We start from the raw sequence: 18,807 nt of genomic DNA on the forward strand, positions 1-18,807 counted from the left end.
CTTTTTCAACTGCCTTTGTTTCTGTGACTTGGTATCATAGTACAATAATCTCTGAGTTGGATTTCTGAATATTATCAGAAGAGAACTCCAGGGCTTTTTGTCAGTGCAGTGAATGTCAGCCTTCAATGTATTTTCATCTGAGTTTTAATAAAATACTACAACATGCCCCCAAAATATTTTAATTCATCAAATTATTCATTGAGGAAACACATATTCCATACTCCATTATCATTTTAAACCAACTTTATGAATTGACAGAAAGGAAAAACATCTTTTATATTGGCTTGTGTTATATGGTAATCCTAAAGAAAGATTTCTATTTGTGTGATGTTACCAACATTTCCAGCTCAAATTTTTATTTTGTTTCTTTGTGTGGCTGTGGCTGTCCTGATCTCACTATGTAGCTCAGGCTGGCCTCGAACTTGGAGATCCACCTGTCTCTGCCTCCCAAGTGCTTGGGTTAAAGGTGTGCACCACTGCTACCTGGCAATTTTTAGACTGTTAGGTTAGGAAGCTATTCCCTGTGTTCTAAGAAACTGTTGCATTATCATTTAGAGCTCTTTAAACATACAAAATCATTTAGAGCTTTTCTTCTTTTCCCGTTGTAGCCTTTTGTTGTTGTTGCTTTGAAATTGTACTTTAATTACAGTTCTCCCTTCCCTTCCCTTTCCTCCCTCCAAACCCTCCCACAGGCCTCTCCCTGCAGTTCTTCAAATTCATGGCCTCTTTCTTCAGCAGTTGTTAAATTGCGTGCATATGTGTGTTCCCAAATATACCTGTTGGGTTTATACGGTTACTTGTATGTATCTTTTCCAGGCTTACTCTGGCACTGAACAACTAGTTGGTGAGCTCTTTCCTGAGGAGGGCCACCTCCCCCGCTCCCCGCTTTACTGGGTTGCCTGTAGTTGTTTGTGTTGAGACCTCTGTAGGCTGATCTCCATCCAGTTGGGCGTGTTTGTTGGTGACCTTGTTTAGCTCCCGGTCTGCCAGTCATGTTGATGAGACTTTTAAGGTAGAGCTTCTGATGTTACCAGAAAACACAGTCTCACAGCAAAGTCCCTGATCCTCTGACTCTTAGAATCGTTCTGCTCCCTCTTCCTCAGTGCTTCCTAGACCTTAGGTATAGTGAGCTCCCCAGCTCCGCATTTTGATTGGTCGTGGTTTTCTGTAGTGGTCTGTTGCAAAGACAAGTTTCCTTTAGAAGGGGTAGAAACTACACTCACCTGTTGGCATAGGACAGAAGTTTATAGACAGTCGTTAGGGATTCTGCCGGTTTGGTAAGTTAGTGGTTGTAGATTCTCCCCCGTAATCATAATTTCATTATCATTAATTGGTTAGCCAGGTTTCACACCAGACATGGTTTCCTTCCTGTTGAGCAAGTCGTACGTCCTGTTAGAGAGCAGTTGGCGCTGCCAGGCTGTGTGTGCCACTACTGCACCGCAGGACCGCCGTGCCATGCTTGTAGTTGATGTGGTTCACAGGTGATTTGGAACTTTTCTGAACTGTCTTCTTTCCTACAGATTCCACACCAAGTCATCCATCACAGGCAACGCCGGCTCAGAAGAAGACTCCCAGTTCTTCATCTCGACAAAAAGATAAGATTAATAAAAGAAATGAGCGTGGCGAAACTCCTTTACACATGGCGGCTATTCGAGGAGATGTAAAGCAAGTCAAAGAGCTAATAAGTTTGGGAGCAGATGTGAATGTGAAGGACTTCGCAGGTGAGACCCAGGGCACCGACAGCCAGGAGAGAGACCGAAACGCCCTGGCTGCACTTTCAGAAAGCGCATAATATTTTAACGTGGCTAACCCATACATAGTTGTTTCAAGCATGTTTATGTTGAGGACTGTAAGACAGTAGTAATCATTAGTGTGTTTGGGAAAGTGTGGTGTATGCCACAGCAGGCAGGCAGAAGTCAGAGGACGACCCTGTGGTGTCCATTTTCTCCTTCCACCTTTATGTGGGTTCCAGGCACTGCCCTCAGGTCTCCAGACTTGCCTGCAGGTACCTTACCCTGCTGAGCATTCTCAAAGGCCTTGGTGTGCTTTGGTTACCCAGGTAGCATTACTCTACTGCTTCTGAGAATGCAGGCAGTCAAAGCATGTAAGAAACATGTAAGAAGCATGTAAGAAGCATGTAGACACTTCTTACCTGCACATGTCACACTTCTCTGCCTTCGGCTTCAGTCAGATGTATTTCACATACTTTGCTCTTCTTGCTTTCCCCTACACTTCTTCTCTTCTATAAAAATTTTAACAACCTGGGAAATTATCCTTTCAGCTCATTTTTATGAGCAAATGTAACAATGAACACTTACATAATTATGCATAGGCTTTTTATTAGTGAAGTTATTCTTTCTGTGTTTATAATTCTGCAACTTACCTGTAATGTTTGGCAGATGTGTCATTCTATCTTCATGTTTTAAAATGTAGCCTTTCTTGTTATTTCTGTTTGTTTTGTTATGTTTGAGACAGGGTTTCTCTGTGTAGCCATGGCTGTTCTTGAATGTGCTATGTAGGCCAGGATGGCCTCAAGCTGATAGAGATACACTTGGCTTAGCTTCCCGAGTGCTGAGATTGAAGACATGTACCACCAATGCTGGCTTGTCTTAAACCATACTGTATGAGCACTCTTCCATTTGTTCACAGTTCTGAAACGTTTTAGTAGAATTTAAATTGCTATGTTAAAGGTGGTGATAATATTTATTATTTTAAATAATGGCAGCTTACCTATCAAAAAATCATGCAACCATCAGTTTCTATATCCAACAATATGTGAAAACCAGGCAAAGTGACATATCATTTCAGTAATTTTAGAGTCCAAGGCAGGAAAATTGCAAATTTGAGGCCAGTTTTGGCTTCACTGAGAATTCAAAGTCGGACACTCTCTCAACAGCAAAGAAGTATAGGAAACAGTCCTTTTCTTCATGTCTGTATTAGAATTGGGTATTATCACATCTGTAATTCCAGTACTTTGGAGATAGAGGCAGGAGGATCTCTCTAAGTGAGGAGATAGGAAGTGAGGGAGGGAGAAGGGGGAGGAGGGAAAGCAAGAAAAGGAGAGGAAGACACTGATCCATTCTAGGGGAATGATACTTTTTATTGGCTACCTAAAGCACACTTTACTGTTTACCTGAAGAGTGCACATTTACAGACATTTAAAAATATTAATCTGAGAAATGTATAAAAATAGAGTAAGGGAGAATGTTGAAACATTGTTTTCAGAATTAAAACAAACTGGGCATGGTGACACACTCCTTTAATCCCAACACTCAGGCAAAACCAAGTGGATCTCTGTGAGTTGAAGGCCACCCTGGTTTACAGAGTGAGTCCAGGACGGCCAAGGCTACACAGAGAAACCCTGTCTCGTAATACAAAAAAAACAAAACAAAAAAACTAGCAGTAATCCAGTTTCCCAGGATAGGAGCTTATAAAAATGAATAACAGTTTATCAGTCAATTCAGCTGTGGGCTGCCCAGGTGTGGTAGTAGGTACCTGAGACTCAAGAGAGATCCTGAGATGATTAAAGCTGGACTGGGCTGCCAAGGGAGATGGCATCTGGAAAGAATCAAAAGATAGTATGTTCTTGGCAAACAAAACACTAAAAGGAAACGCCATTTCAGAGGACGAATTAAATATCCATCCTTGTTTTATGTATATGGAGGAAGCCGTAAGAATTACGTGAAAATTTAAACATTGCTATTTGTGTTTTTTAATGCTTTCTAAGAATTCATTTGTGAGCACGTGTTTAATTATAAAAACAAAAGTACAAATCTGTTTTTCATAAAACCATTATTAAGTTTACAAAAGATTATATCAAGACAGTAAAAGACATAAAACATAAAGGTTTTTTAAATTTATTTATTAATTATGTATATAGTGTTCTGTCTGCATGTACATCTGCACACCAGAAGAGGGCACCAGATCTCATTATAGGTGGTTGTAAGCTACCATGTGGTTGCTGGGAATTGAACTAAGGATCTCTGGAAGAGCAGACAGTGCTCTTAAGCTCTGAACAGGTTTTTTAACTGTTTCTTAACCAAGGTTATTTTTATTTTGCCTCCTTTTCTATATTTTTGTACTTGATGTAATTATGAATTAAACCAAATTAATATTGAATAAATTTAATATTTTAACTAATAATTTAGTTTTACTAAATCTTCCATTTCCTAAAGTGAACCTTTTGCAAGATTGGTGTTTTAAATAGTTCCTTCTTCTTTCCCTTTTCTTTCTGTGTGATATCTGACTTGGAATTAATGTTCTATGTAGATAACGAATGTAGGAAGCATATATCTTGAACTCAGATTAAATTCTTGTTCTCACTGTAGGTTGGACACCTTTGCATGAAGCTTGCAATGTTGGGTATTATGATGTTGCTAAAATACTCATAGCAGCTGGAGCAGATGTTAACACACAAGGGTTAGATGATGACACCCCCCTCCACGATTCTGCCAGCAGCGGGCACAGAGATGTGAGTACAGTAAAAAAGTCACCAACACATATTTTTACAAAACACAGTCACGGGAGTAATGTAGCAACTTCTTAGTGGTCTGATCTTGTATTTCATTCATGCTTGACATCTCTTCTTTGTTTTGTTTTGTTTTGTTTTCCTCTATTTTCTGACTTCTAAATTTTACTTAATTTGATTTAGCATTGTTTTTTTTCATAAAATAAACTATGTACAACCAGGCATTTTGGTATACACTTTTACTCTTAGCCTTTGACGGGCAGACACAGGTAGATCTCTTTAAGCTTGAAGTCATCCTGGTCTGCATAGTGAAATCCAGGTACATAGAGAAATCCAGGCCAGCCAATGCTATACAGACAGACTGTCCCAAAAACAAAACAAAACAAACAAACAAAAAAAACCCTCCCAAAAATAAATAAAATACATGAGTTAATTAATGATAGGTTAAAGAATTTGGCAAGCATTTTACTACAAGACTTCCATCTGTCAGATAAATAAATGTATGGTCAGAATACAGGGACAGGAGAGTCTTAGAGCTATGCTGCTTATCTTTGTAAAAGTGTTGTGACTGACAGAAGTGGGGAAGGAAAAGATGAGTTCACTTTTGCTTGGCCTTACTATGATCTTTCTTTTTAGATATGTTTTAATAATCTTTTTTTTTTTTTTTTAATGTACATGAGTGCTCTATCCGCATGTACTCCTGCATGCCAGAAGAGGGCATCAGATCTTTTTTTTAAGTTTTCTTTTTATTCTTTAAAAAAAAAAAGAAAGAAAAAGAAAAAAAGAAATGTGTATAAACCAGGCATGGTGGCACATGCCTTTAATCCCAGCTTTCAGGAGGCAGAGGCAGGTGGTTCTCGAGGTCAGCCTGGTCTAGAGAGTGAGTTCTAGGACCACAAAGAGAAATTCTATCTCCAAAAAAAAAGTGTGTAAGTATTTTGCCTGTATGTTTGTCTGTCTGTATAGCATGTGTATGCAGTGCCAGAAGAGAGCATTGGAACCCTGGAAATGGATTTTCAAATGGTTGTTAGCTGTCCTGTGGGTGCAGGGAACCAAACCCAGATTCTCTGCAAGAGAAGCAAGTACCTTTAACTGCTGAGCCATCTCTCTAGCCCTAAGATTATATCTTTTATAAGGGCATGTTATTAAGGAAAAGAAGACACTGTATAGTCAAGCACACCCTGAAACTGAAATGTTATTGAAACATCAGGGAGGAAAACTAAAAGCTCCTCTGTATTGTACTTCACACAGACCAAAATACCTTTTTAGATGAAAAAAGTGCTGTTTTCTTCATTCATACTTTCTGTAAGATATTTTCTCATTTTTTCCTCATGAAAGACATTGTAATGTTGGGTGGAATTTTGCTTTGTGAGTAGAACATATTTCTGTGACCCTAACTTTCTGTCTGTCTGTCTATGTTTTCTTTTGCTTTTTTTTTTCCTTTTTGTTTTTGAAACAAGGGTTCTATGTAACAGCCTGGGACTCACATGGTCTCCAGTTCACAGAGACCCGCCTCCCTCTGCCTTCCCAGGGTGGGTTAACGGCGTGCACCACCACTGCCCGGCCCTAAATTTCTGTGTGCCGTAGCTGCACAGCATTTCCGAAAGTTGCTGTTTGAGCTCATATGCTTTAAGCACTCAGTAATGTTTGCAGTCCTTCGAAGACTCTGCTCAAGACTAAGAGCTTTAAAATACATGTACATTTATGTTTAATTTACATGAGTGTGAGCCTGCATGAGTTAATTGCCACTATGTGTGTGCAGGAACCTGCAGAGACAGAAGAGGGTGCCCAGTTACAGGTGGTTATAAGATACCCTGTAAGTGCTGGGAACGGAACCCAGGTCCTCTATAAGAGCAGTAAGATCTCTTAACCACAGAACCATCTTTCCAGCCTTCACAATTTAAGAAGTTGAGTACTGTTTTCTTCTTGTACTTCTATTTGTACTTAAAAGGAGTAAAATAAAAGCTACTAAAAGCTGTTACTCCTATATATCTATACCATGTTCTTTGAACTAAAGCTAAGAAAACATTTTTTTTTTTCCATTCAATAAGTCACGATGTCTTCAAGAAATCTCTAAAACATTCCTAAGGAGGGGGAAGTTGAAAGAGAGCAGGTGTATGAACATATTTTAAGTGGCGAGGGTTGGAGGATATTGACATACCTTTCCAGTAGCCTGTCTGACCTGCCGTTCACAAGTGTATTATACTTTATTTATGTATCTTTATGATGCCTTTCTCCTACTTTTGTTTTAGGTATCTATTTTTTTTTTTTTTTTGGCTTATAATTTTTCCTCACCTCATTTGTTGCCTGTTATGTTTTAAGAAAATTTAAGTTAATGCAATTAACTGTTAGAGTGTTAGCATAATGGGGCTTCTTGGACATACTAGTGTTAAATAGAGACACAGAGACCTATTAGTATTTAAAAACTTAGGCCTTAGCTGGGGAGACACTCAGCCACTTCATCCCGACTATTCTAGCCCACCATCCCTCTGTGGCAAGCTCTTTGCCTCTCTCTTTGCCCTGGTATGTCTGTTCCTTCTCATGTCATGCCCTTCCTGCTTAGCCTTCAGTTGTCAGGTCTTTAGGAAAGCCAAACAGTGTAGATTGCTTTGGGCAGGTGAGGGAAGATGTATGTTTATACTATTTGAGGCCCGTGATGAGCCATAAACTCTGTCGGTACAGAATTAACAACTGAGTATACAGACACATCTTCACACATTGAACCCCAAATTTTCTCCTTTTAGTCTGATAAATGGCTTTTTCTCTAACATCAATAAACTATATATAATAATATGATATAAACTATATACAATAATAACAATTATGAGAAATACCAGGTAAGAGTTATATTTACAAAGTCTAATCCATCTGTATTTGCAACCTTGGAGAAAATACTCCACTATCTTTCCTATTTGAGTGACTCCAAAGTTCTGTACCTAAATCACTTCCTTTTTTTTTTTTTTTAGATTTATTTATTTATTTATTATTTGTATGGCATTCTGCCTGCATGTGTGCCTGCTGGCCAGAAGAGGGCACCAGATCTCACTATAGATGGCTATGAGCCACCATGTGATTGCAGGGAATTGAACTCATGACCTTTGGAAGAACAGCCAGTTTTCTTAACCTCTGAGCCATCTTTCCAGCCCCCTAAATCAATTTCTTATCATAACTTGCATTTATCAACCTAAAAACATCTTTTTAGACTATAAAACAGTTCTTACATTCTAAACAATTTAAGCTTTTATGTCTTTGTAAACTTTTTTATAAATCTTTTTTGTGGATTTTATTTTCACATCTTATAACAAGGAAAACTGTAAGACTGTAACTATCTAGTCTTCAACCCCATCATATATCTGAGAAGGATAAATATTACCTGAGAAAACAGGAAGTGCAGAGCAAGCAGCTTCCAAATCTAAGAAGTGACAGAGACTGATTGTTACCTGGACAGTTACCCAAGGTTCCTCTGTATTAGTAGAGTGTCCAGTCTTTGGCTGTCAGGCCCAGAATTTTTCACAAACTTATCTGTGAAGCAGTAATTTTGAAGGACTGGCCTACCTTGTGTCGGCAGAGTTGGACAGTTAACTCCCAGTATCTTGCTTGTCCATAGTTTGGGCAGCATGGTACCAGCAGTCAAGGTAAGAGACGTGTTTTGCCCAGTGGCCATCATTGCCACATTTGAAGCAAACTCAAGGCAGAGGTTTCTTCAGTGTGCCTCATCTTTAGAGGAGGAGAATGGGGGTGCTGCCAAGAGCTGATGTACCTTTGGGTGAAAATCCCTTTATTTTTAAAATGTCATATTTTTAAATGTCGTATTCTGCAGATCTTTGAAGTGTTTGGGGACCATATATCTATCCCAGTATATCTAAATGGACAAAAGTTGTTTTGTTTCTAGCTACTTACTATCTGCTTAACTTTGAAAACAATATACAAGAGGCTAAATAAAGGACTATATCTTCCTGCTGTTTAATGTTGCAGATAGTGAAACTGTTGCTTCGTCATGGTGGGAATCCATTTCAAGCTAATAAACATGGAGAGCGTCCAGTGGACATGGCAGAGACAGAGGAGCTGGAGTTGCTGCTGAAGAGAGAGGTGCCTCTGTCTGGTGATGATGAAAGTTACACAGGTTTGTCTCTGTCTTGTTGTTTTGAGACAGAGTTTTGCTATTTAGCCCAGGCCAGCAGCAAACTTGCAAACCTCCTGCCCCATCCTACTGAGTACTGCGATTACAGGCATAAACCACCAAGCCCAGCTACAGTTTCAGATATTATATATTCAGTTATTTGACATGGTATTTTATGGAGCAGTTTGTATTGGTGTGTAATACAGAAAATGAGTGTTTATTTAATGCTTATCTAGCTAGTTGTGAGTGGCATAGTTACTAACCTTTGTGTGCTGTATGTAGCTTGTGTGAATGCAGTCATAGTACAATTACCCAGTTTCTATTATAACTCTATGTAAGTTGCTTAACTAATCTTTTATTGCATTTAGTGTATCTGAGAACCTCTTGCCGTGCATTCCTGTCAACATTGCTGTTGTTATTTTTCTTTTCTATTTGCTATTATGTAGCTATTAGCAATACATTTCATGTCCTTCCTTGGCATTAATAAGTCTTTATAGTTTTATGTTTTTTTTTTAATTGGGTGATTGAATCCTAATAAATAAGTTTTAAATTTTTTATTTTATTTTTATTAATTGCAGTTTATTCACTTTGTATCCTAGCTTAGCCCCCTCCCCTATCCCTTCCCCATCCCACCCTCCCTCTCTCTTCTTCTCCTGTGCCCCTGTTGGTTTGTTGGTTTGAAATTGTTTTACTTTTTATTTTTGGCTGGCCTTAAACTCAGAGATCTGCTTATCTCCATCTTCTCGGTGTTAGTATTAAAAGCTGTACCACCATGTCTGGCTACAAATATAATTTGTATCTATCCATCCAGCCATCCAGCAGAGACAGTTTCTCTGTGTAACAGCTGTGGCTTTTCTGGAACTCACTCTGTAGACCAGGCTGTCCTCAAACTTATAAAGACCTGCCTGCCTTTGCCTCCTCACTGCTGTGATTAAAGGTGTGTTAATTTTTTAAAAAGAGCAAAAAAAAAAAAAAAAAAAAAAAAGAGCAATCCAAATAGTTATTCTGAGCTGGGTACAGGACCTAGAACACTGTGCGTTAGTTAAGCACATTATCACCTAACTAATCCCCAGCCCTCAAAAGAATTTGTTAGAAAATATTTCACATACTTAAGAGTTTTAAAAAGGGGTTGGGGATTTAGCTCAGTGGTGGAGCACTTGCCTAGCAAGCGCAAGGCCCTGGGTTCGGTCCTCAGCTCTGGGGGGGAAAAAAAAAGAGTTTTAAAAAAATAGAAAACACTTTCCCAAGTTAAAGAAAGTTTTCTGGGTTCAAATTGGAAGAATTCATTGTATTTCAGGCAAAACTGAATAAGAGAAAAAAAATATGACAAGTGGTTTCAATTCCTAAAAGTCAGTAGACATGTGGCTTTTATACTAAATTATATACAGGGGATTAAATACCAGAGTGAACTTACTTTTATCCATTTACAGAAAGTTTGAAAATAGTTAAGAAAAAGTTTTACCTTTTATTTTATGTAACGGTTAATTACCTTTCATGTGGAAGGCCAACCAAAAGAATGGAATTGATTACCATGGACAAAGGTAGATATAAATGTACTCCATTGGTTAAGAATTTTATCCAGATCATGGATAAAATAATAAAGGAGCCGTGGAATAAAGACCAGCAGGGACCACTGACTATGTAGCAATTTCTAAGTGACTTGTAAAATCATCAGTTGATTATACAAGAGATTATTATGCTTACAAAGAAAAGTGTAATTTAAACATCAAACAAAACTAAAACATTAATGTAACTGATAAAAAAAATAAAAAAGAAAAAAGAAAAAAAAGAAAAAAAACTAAAACATTTATGAAGAAGAGATGAACTAAATTAGGTATAATAAATTCAAAAAGAGTACGTTATGGGGCTGGAGGAATGGCCCATCAGTAAGAGCACTAGCTGCCCTTAGAGAGACCCCAGATTCTGTACCCAGCATCCACATGCTATTTCCAACCATCTATAACTCTGGTTCCAGGAGAGCCATCACCTTAGTATGGCTTCCATGGGCACCAGGCGCCCACACAGTATGCTTAAATACATTCAGATGAAAGTCATGTACATAGAATAATGTAAATGACTCTTTTCAGGTGTATGGTATACGATAACTTTTAATTTCAAAGTATATTTTTAAAAAGCACACAGTGACCAGGTGCAGTGGCACACACCCGTAATCCTAGTACTCAGGGAAACAAAGGCAGGTGCCAGCCTGGTCTACAAAGTGAGTCCGAGACAGCCAAGACTACACAGAGAAACCCTGTCTTAAACCCTACCCCCCACCAAAAAAAAGTTGTTCTCTGACTTCTGTGCATGCTCTGTGGCAGTTACAAAACCAAGTACATGTACATAAACATTTTTTAAGCATAGTAACTTTTTCTTTTAAATTTTACTTTATTTTATGTACATTGTTGTGAAGGTGTCAGATCCCTTGGAACTAGAGTTATAGACAGTTGTGAGCTGCCATGTGGGTGCTGGGAATCGAACCCAGGTCCTTTAGAAGAGCAAACAATGCTCTTAACCACCGAGCCATCTCCCCAACCAACTTTTTTTTTTTTTAAAGAAGTGTTGGTGAGATGAGCCAGCCATTAAAGGCTCACAGTCAAAACATCAAGAGAAAAGAAACCCTTCATTCTTCTTTGCAGGGCTAGAAATTGAGCTTAAGACCTTACATACCCAAGACAATCAGTGTAACTGAACCACACCTCCAGCCCATGTCCACATTGATGCTTATCATCACCAGAATCACCTGTTAATCACCTAAAGGTTTCCTGTTTTCCATTGGCAGTAGTAGGTGGACAATACTTGAAAACCTTGGTAGGGGTTTTTACCACCCATTACTTGTCTTACTTGTCTTCATTGTAAGCTGTTCTCTTAAAGTATGATTTTAAAATTTTCTTTTTTTTTTTTTTCTTTTTGGACATAATTTCTTGTAGCAGGAAAAAAACAGGCAGACCTCAAACTCACTATGTAGTCAAAACTGGTCTTGAACTTGTCATCCTCTTCCCTCTGCCTCCCACATATTGTGACTAGAGGCATATGCCACCAACCTGGTTGTGCTGAGCATCAAGCCCCCAGGCCTAATGACATCAAGCAAGCACCTGACAATTGAGAATACATCTTTAACCCCCAAAGTCTCAACATTTTATTAGGAAAAATACTCAAATGTATTCATTTTCAAAGAATTATATATATAGTACATGCCCGTACCCATCAACTGTATTTTTCATTTGTTACCATTCACTGTATTCCTTTTATATTGTCATATTATCATCCATCACTTCTAGCCTTGACAGGCCAGGAACTGTCAAGACCTGACTGACATCAAACTCAGATATCTGTCTGGCCTGGGCCTCCCAGGTGCTGGGTTTAAAGGTGTGCACGACAGTATCCAGAGTACATCTTATATTTTGAGAGTTCAGTTGCTGACATCCCTAAATACTTGAGCTTGCATTTCATTAAATGGAGTTTGATATCAGCTTGTGATTTCTCCTGGTAATAACTGTATAGGAAAATAGATAATTCTGAAGTCTCTCAATCTTTGAGTTTTGAGAATTGCCTACGCCTGTATAGCCATAAATGGTGGGGAGTCAAATCAGTAACACATCGGATCAGTAAAATGATACTTTGACTGGCTGACCCAAATGAACATCATCAGGGTAAGGAGAAAGAATAGTGTGTGTCTCCAGATGTGGGAAGTGTAGAGCATTACAGTTCAGTTTCCATCTGCACTTATTTGTCATAAAGAATGTTCTGTCTCTTAAAATAAAGCTCATTTCATGCCATGAAAGTGTAAGAATTTCAGTGGACTTGGGGAGGGACATTTGTGAAGAAGGGGAAGGGAGGGTAAGACTGCGACGGGAGGAGGGAGGGGCTTATGGGGGTATACAAAGTGAATAAAGTGTAATTAATAAAAATAAAAAAGGAAAAAAAAGAAAGTGTAAGAATTGACAGTGTATGGGGCTGGAGAGATGGCTCAGCAGCACCAGCTACTCCTGCAGAAGAACCAGGTTCAATTCCCAGCACCCACCTGACAGCTCCCAACAGTCTGTAACACTAGTCCCAGGAGATCTGGTGCCCTTTCCTGGCTTCTGAGGGCACTGCACTCGCTCAGAGGCACACAGACAGAATTAAAAATAAATACATTTTTAAGGTGTTAAGAGGCCAGAAAAAATAGCAGAACTATTTTAGAACTTTAAAGAACTAATTAAAGGGCAGAACCTGTTCTAGGCTAGAACCTCTACTGAAGGGGAAATGAATATGAGGACCATCATTAGTTAGTTTAACAAGTAATTAGTAATCAGTGTAAAATAGAGACGTTGGTGGCCACACTGTCATGTAAGGAGAACATTTGTTTTTCAGAAACTTTATTTATGATGATGTAGGTATATGTGGGTGGTGGGGTGTGCACATGACTCAGTGCTAAAAGGGAGATCTGATCCCTCGCAGCTATGGGCAGTTGTGAGGTGCCCAACATGGCTGCTGGGAACCAAACTTGAGTCTTCTGCAAGGATAGTATGAACGTGTAATGGCTAAGCCATTTCTCAAGCCTGAGTTTTTAATTTTGAGACATATTTTTACAAAATACTCACTGAATTATATATTAATATAGGTTTCTAGTGTCTGAAATTACTCTGATGTATACTTTCCAAGGACGTGGGTTCAAGTCTCACCACCACATGGGAGCTCACAACACTGTAACTCCAGTTCCAGGGGATCTGACAGCCTCACACAGACATACATGCAGGCAAAACCAATGTACATGAGATAAAAATAGTAAATGTTTTTAGAAAGGTAGATGGATGGATGGGTAAAAAAAAGCATGTGTGAAGCAGGGCTATAAAACAATAATAGGCAAATCTGGTTCCTGGTTAAAAGATACATAGTATTTAGTAATTTCAATTTTTTTAACTTTTTGAGTTTGTAATTATTTTTAAAGAAAGTTTAAAATACCTACCAATACAGGGTGAGAGAAAGGTGGTAGAGCACATTCTGCTCCTGCACCCATGTCAAGTGGCTCAGAACACCCGTGACTCTGTCCACAGGGCAGGTCTGACACCTCTGCCGTCCACAGGGCAGGTCTGACACCTTTGCCGTCCACAGGCACCTGCACTCTCACAGACACTCACACAATACCCGTAAGTGTCCTTGCTCTATTAAAAGCCCTAGAAGCAACAAGTAAGACATTAGCAATAATTTCTAGCTCCATGTGATCCTAAAATATTTCCCACAACAGAAATACTAAGAATTTCTGAGAGGAAGATCATTCCCTGTTGGAAGCATGTATATGAGTTTGGAAAGTCTTCCTTCAGATTTAAGGAAGTTATCAAAGGTCTTGTTAAAAGACCTTAAGAGACAGTTTGAAGCAGTTTCTACTGGCCAATGATGTCATAATGTCCTGTCTAATAAGATATTATTTGAAAAGCTTGAGAACTCACCATATATATTTAAATCCATGGTTTATAATGATAATTTTAGATATTAGTGTGTGCTAATTGGATAATTCTAGAAACAGTTTACTTTTTTTAGTTAAGTAAACAGTAAAAATCATCCTTGATTAATCTGTAGGAATACTAAAATTGGGAAACTGTATTAGAAAACAATTCAGGTAAAATACGTGGAAAGATGAGCATGCTGGTAACCCTGAGTTAATATACCTGCATTGAACATGAGCAATCACCACCGTTACATGAAGAGAGAATAAAAATGCCTTATGTTTCTGATGAAAGAACACATTCTCACTTGCAAAAGGCAACAACTTGTCCGTCTTCAGTGCTCAGGACCCAGCTACAACAAGAGTGTCCAATCAGCAAATTCAGGGTCATAGCTATCTAAGTACATCTTGTTCTTGAACAGATTCATTGTATGGAAAAGAAAAGGGAGATTCCCGCCCACCCCCGAAAAAAAAAAAATGTGCCTTGAGTGGCTTATCAAACTTTATAGAAAATCAGCAACACTGATAAACTGAAGCATGGCCGGGCATGGTGGCACACGCCTATAATCCCAGCAGTTGTGGAGGTAGAGGTAGGTGGAGCTCTGTGAGTTCCAGGCCAGCCTGGTCTACAAAGAGTCCAGGACAGCCAAGGTTACACAAAGAAACCCTGTCTTGAAAAGCCAAAGAAACCAAAACAACAACAACAAACCTGGAGCATGGTTTTCATGGGTGATTTCTTCTCTAGAAGAATTTTACATAAAATTCAGTAAAATAAATGATACATGTAAAATGCTGATAAGCTAAGTTTTAGATATTGATTAATTCAGTATGTGTAGTGGGGGAACAAGGCATGTGTGCCATGGCATGAATATGGAGGTCAGAGGGCAGCTTGCAGAAGTAGGTTCTCTGCCGCCATGTGGGTTCTAGAGCTTGACTCAAATCATCAGGCTTGGCGGTAAGCACTCTTAGTGGTTGAGCCATTTTATCGACATGACTTGTGTGTATGCACGCATGCATGTGTGTGTATGTGTGTGTGTGTGTTTTAATCCTTAAAATGAGGGGTATTACATAGTTATATAATATGTAATAGGAATTTTGTGAAAGTGACGAGCAGTTGCAACAGCTCTTTTGCTTTACATGGGAAATAGAACTTCCACTGTCATGCAGGTTTCCAGTGTGTTCACATACTTCAAAGACTAGTTAATTATGTGAAAAGAGTGAAGGTGATTAAAGAGCAAATACAATATTAATAAAGGATGGGTATCAATCAGTATTTAAAAGAAGCAATGTTAATGGAGCTAAAATATAGGCAGAATTATAAAAGTGGCAACCAAACTCTTCACTCTTAGTGAAAAACGTGAGCCTAACATGGAAGGTACATAGATCCTGCTCGGTAAACATGAGATGGAGCCTGGGAGGTTATGTCAAGGTTCTCCCCCATGAAAGTCCTTTCTAAAAGCTGCGACTATGAGCTGTGCTGGCTGGCAGACAAGCTGCTTCCCAGGGCTGTGGATGCTTCCCAGGCAGAGGCCGCCTCACCTCCTCGAATCAGCAGCTCTCCATCAGATTGCTGTTTGCTAAGAAAAAAGGTGACCATCCTCCAAGGTTGTCTGGAAATGTGAGAGAACAGTCAGTTTAACTGAACGTAGTTTTAACCCCACTAAATAAAGTAAGTCTAAGTTCAGCAACAAAAATGGGCACTTAGAAAAATTCTGATACCATACAGAAAGTCTCAGAAAAGGCCTGTGGTCCCAGCATGTAAGAAGACGGGGATTGCTAGGTCCAGGTCTAGTCTGGGCCCTAGGGCAGATGGGTCTAGAAAAAAGGTTTGACTAGGACTGTGGCTTAGCTGGTAAAGTATTTCCTAGCATGCCTGAGGTTCTAAGTTCAGTCGCCTACAAAACACACAGACACCTCAAAAAATGAAATACATAGAAGCTAACAAAACGTGGTAATTCAGTAAATAAGTAAATTAAACAATTAAATTGCTGTTTTAGAAAAGAAAGTAAAACAAGTCATATTTGGAATGCTAGAACAAAAATAAAGAGAATTATGAATAAAACAGGAGACATAATTAATAGACATAATTATAGAACTTGAAAATTCAATTTATAGATATTTAAAATACTTGGCCAAGATATGACTATGAAGTTGAAATGAACAAAAAAACAGATAACAGCAAATGTTTAAAAGACTAATCAGCTGGGCGTGGTAGCACATACCTTTAAATGTAGCACTTAGGCAGAAGTGGGTGGGCAGATCTCATGAATTCAAGGCCAGCCAGGACTAGGTTATTGAAACCCTATCTCAAAAAAAGAAAAAAAGGGGGGAGGACTTGGAAAGCATAGTGGTGCAGGGATGTGAATTGTTACTGTGTTTCTGAAATGTCAGTCAACAGCTTAACAAATGCAAGAGGCCTTATAAGGAATTCCAAAGTAATTGTGGGTGCAATGATAGGGTGAAGGGCTATGTCTCAAAGTGGTGTAGGTGTGTGGTGAATGGGGGTGTGAGTTACCCAAAACCAGTTTTTAGAACTGAAGCTGAAGCAGAGCATCTCCAGAAGATTATACTTTGGGCCATCTTACTACACACAATTTTTTTAATTTTTAAATTTCATTTTTTTACTTCTGTGAGAGAGAGAGAGAGAGAGCATGAATCAGAGAAAGTATGTGTGTGTGCGCACATGAAATGCATACGGAGGTCAGAGGACAACTTACTGGAGTTGCTTCTCTCCTTCAGGCGTGGCGGCATCTTTAGTATTAGTAGCTGAGCCGTCTTACTGGCCCTCTTCACAAAAATAGTCTTAAATACTTAGCCTTCTCTGTTAGTCAGCACACTTCCTAGGTACCGGGCCAAGTACAGTAGTCTCAGTGGCAAAAAATTTGAAAGTATGTAAGCGTCACTAGGAGCTTATGAAAAACTCGGTGTGTCACTAGTGTGTTTTGTAACTGCTTAGAAAGATTTTCATGTGTATTGGGTTGGAAAAGTTAAGATGAGTACTCATAGCTTGTAGTGAACTTTTTTTTTAATTTGTTGAATGCTTTATATCTTGATGTACAGAATGTCAAATTGGTGTAGAAGGTTAGGAAACAATTTTAAATCAGTCATAAGTTTACAGTATACCTGGAAATAAGATAATGCCCTTAATTTATAATTTTAATTTATGATTCTGAAATACAGAATTTGGATTTCTGCAAGAAAAAAACAATATGAGTATGTGAGTGAGTAGGAAACTTAAAAGGACAGGTATGAAAATGTCTGTATTATGCACAAGGTAGACAAGTGTGATACACATTTTCAGTTGAAATGAGTCAACTCAGTCATGCTCCAACCTCACACCATGTGCATCTTCATATTAAGGTATCAACTGGATGAAAAGAATAATAAAGCCTGAAGCCAGAGAAGTCACTGTACATTCCTGTAGAGTTCACTTTTTGCACCTATAAAGTGAGAATAATATCTACTCCATAAAAGAGAATGCTAGTTTCATGAATAACTCAAAATTCCTATTAAATGTCTTTACAGAGTTTAGAAAATAAGCGAAAATTAATGTTGCCAGCACACAAGAAAAAAGAAATGTGGTTCCCTGGAGGTTTGAATACAAAGCAAGCAGGTCCAAAAGTGTAAATTCCTGACTTGGCCTTACAAAATGGGAAGACAGAGAAGTTTGGACTTTGAGAGAAAACCAGAGAGCTGAGAACTCTTGGTTCTTTCCTTAGTCTTACCCCACGTGGACATGAGCCATCCTCTGTGCTGTTGGGTTTCACTGTGTGTCATCCCGCCCCACTTTCACAGTGGACTTACGGTCAAGGACAGAGGTGGCATTGTTTCTTATTGTAGTCAGTTTTGCTTGATGAAGAATAAATCTGTCAGAAAATACTTGGTTAGCGAATTTGTCAACGCTTGAGTGAATAGATGCATGAATAAGTGATGAATGGAAGAATGAGGGCCAGATGTTCAAAGATAGACCTATATCCCTCGAGTGGCCTTATACTGACCGTCAGAAAACCTCCTGACTCAGGCATGCTAGTAGCTTCTGGAGCAAACTATAGATATCCTCCCCCCCCCCCGTATTCCCCTCTCTCGCTCTGTGTGTGTGTGTGTGCATGATATGTGTGGCTATGATTACATTCATGAGTCAAATGTTGATGATTGTACTGGCTGATTTTATGTCAGCGTGACACAAGCTAAAGTCATCATAGAGAAGGAGGCCTCAGTTGAGAAAATGTCTCCATTTAATTGGGCTGTAGGAAATCCTGTGGGCATTTTCTTAACTAGTAATTAGTGGGGGGGGCAGCAGTCCATTGTGAGTGAGGCCATCCTGGGGCTGGTGGTCCAGAGTTTTCTAAGAAAGTAGGGTATACCATCATCAATTCTGCTAGGAAGTCATAAACACAATAAATTTACGAATCTAAATTAGTTTTTGTATGTATTATACACAGAAAAATACGGCTTATTTAAACTAAGAGTGTATGTTGTAAGTTTATCAGTCAATAACATTTAGCAAAAGTTTCACATCTTCATAACAGGAGGAGAAAAACAGGCCAAGGAGGTCCAAGCTCATCGCACAGTCTTTCAGGAAAGTAAGTCATCATGGCCATGGGCTTGTTTGTCTTCTTCTAAGACAGCATTCCGACAAGCTAAAGTGGATTTTACAGTTATCTTGAGAAGAAAGCAAAACCCAAATTTATGTAAGAATTAAACACTATCCACAGCTGTGTAAAGTGAGGCGCTTTGAGGTCACTCTTTGGGAAGCTCACAGATTTGGATTAAGGTTGTATTTAAGTACAG

General features: G+C 38.8%; 1 protein-coding gene across 4 annotated transcripts in view; it reads left to right on the top strand.

Annotated features, from left to right (window-relative positions):
- The window catches only part of Ankrd12 (ankyrin repeat domain 12), a 106,412-nt gene that overhangs the window by 46,823 nt on the left and 40,782 nt on the right, over positions 1–18,807 (top strand). For all 4 annotated transcript variants that reach the window (XM_060368247.1, XM_060368249.1, XM_060368248.1 and 1 more), the window contains 3 exons: positions 1,521–1,721; positions 4,329–4,471; positions 8,444–8,591. In XM_060368247.1, coding sequence (XP_060224230.1) covers positions 1,521–1,721; positions 4,329–4,471; positions 8,444–8,591 — 492 coding nt within the window. The remainder of the gene's footprint in view (positions 1–1,520; positions 1,722–4,328; positions 4,472–8,443; positions 8,592–18,807) is intronic.

The sequence above is a fragment of the Meriones unguiculatus genome, chromosome 15, assembly GCF_030254825.1.
Source record: "Meriones unguiculatus strain TT.TT164.6M chromosome 15, Bangor_MerUng_6.1, whole genome shotgun sequence".
NCBI classification, from domain to species: domain Eukaryota; kingdom Metazoa; phylum Chordata; class Mammalia; order Rodentia; family Muridae; genus Meriones; species Meriones unguiculatus.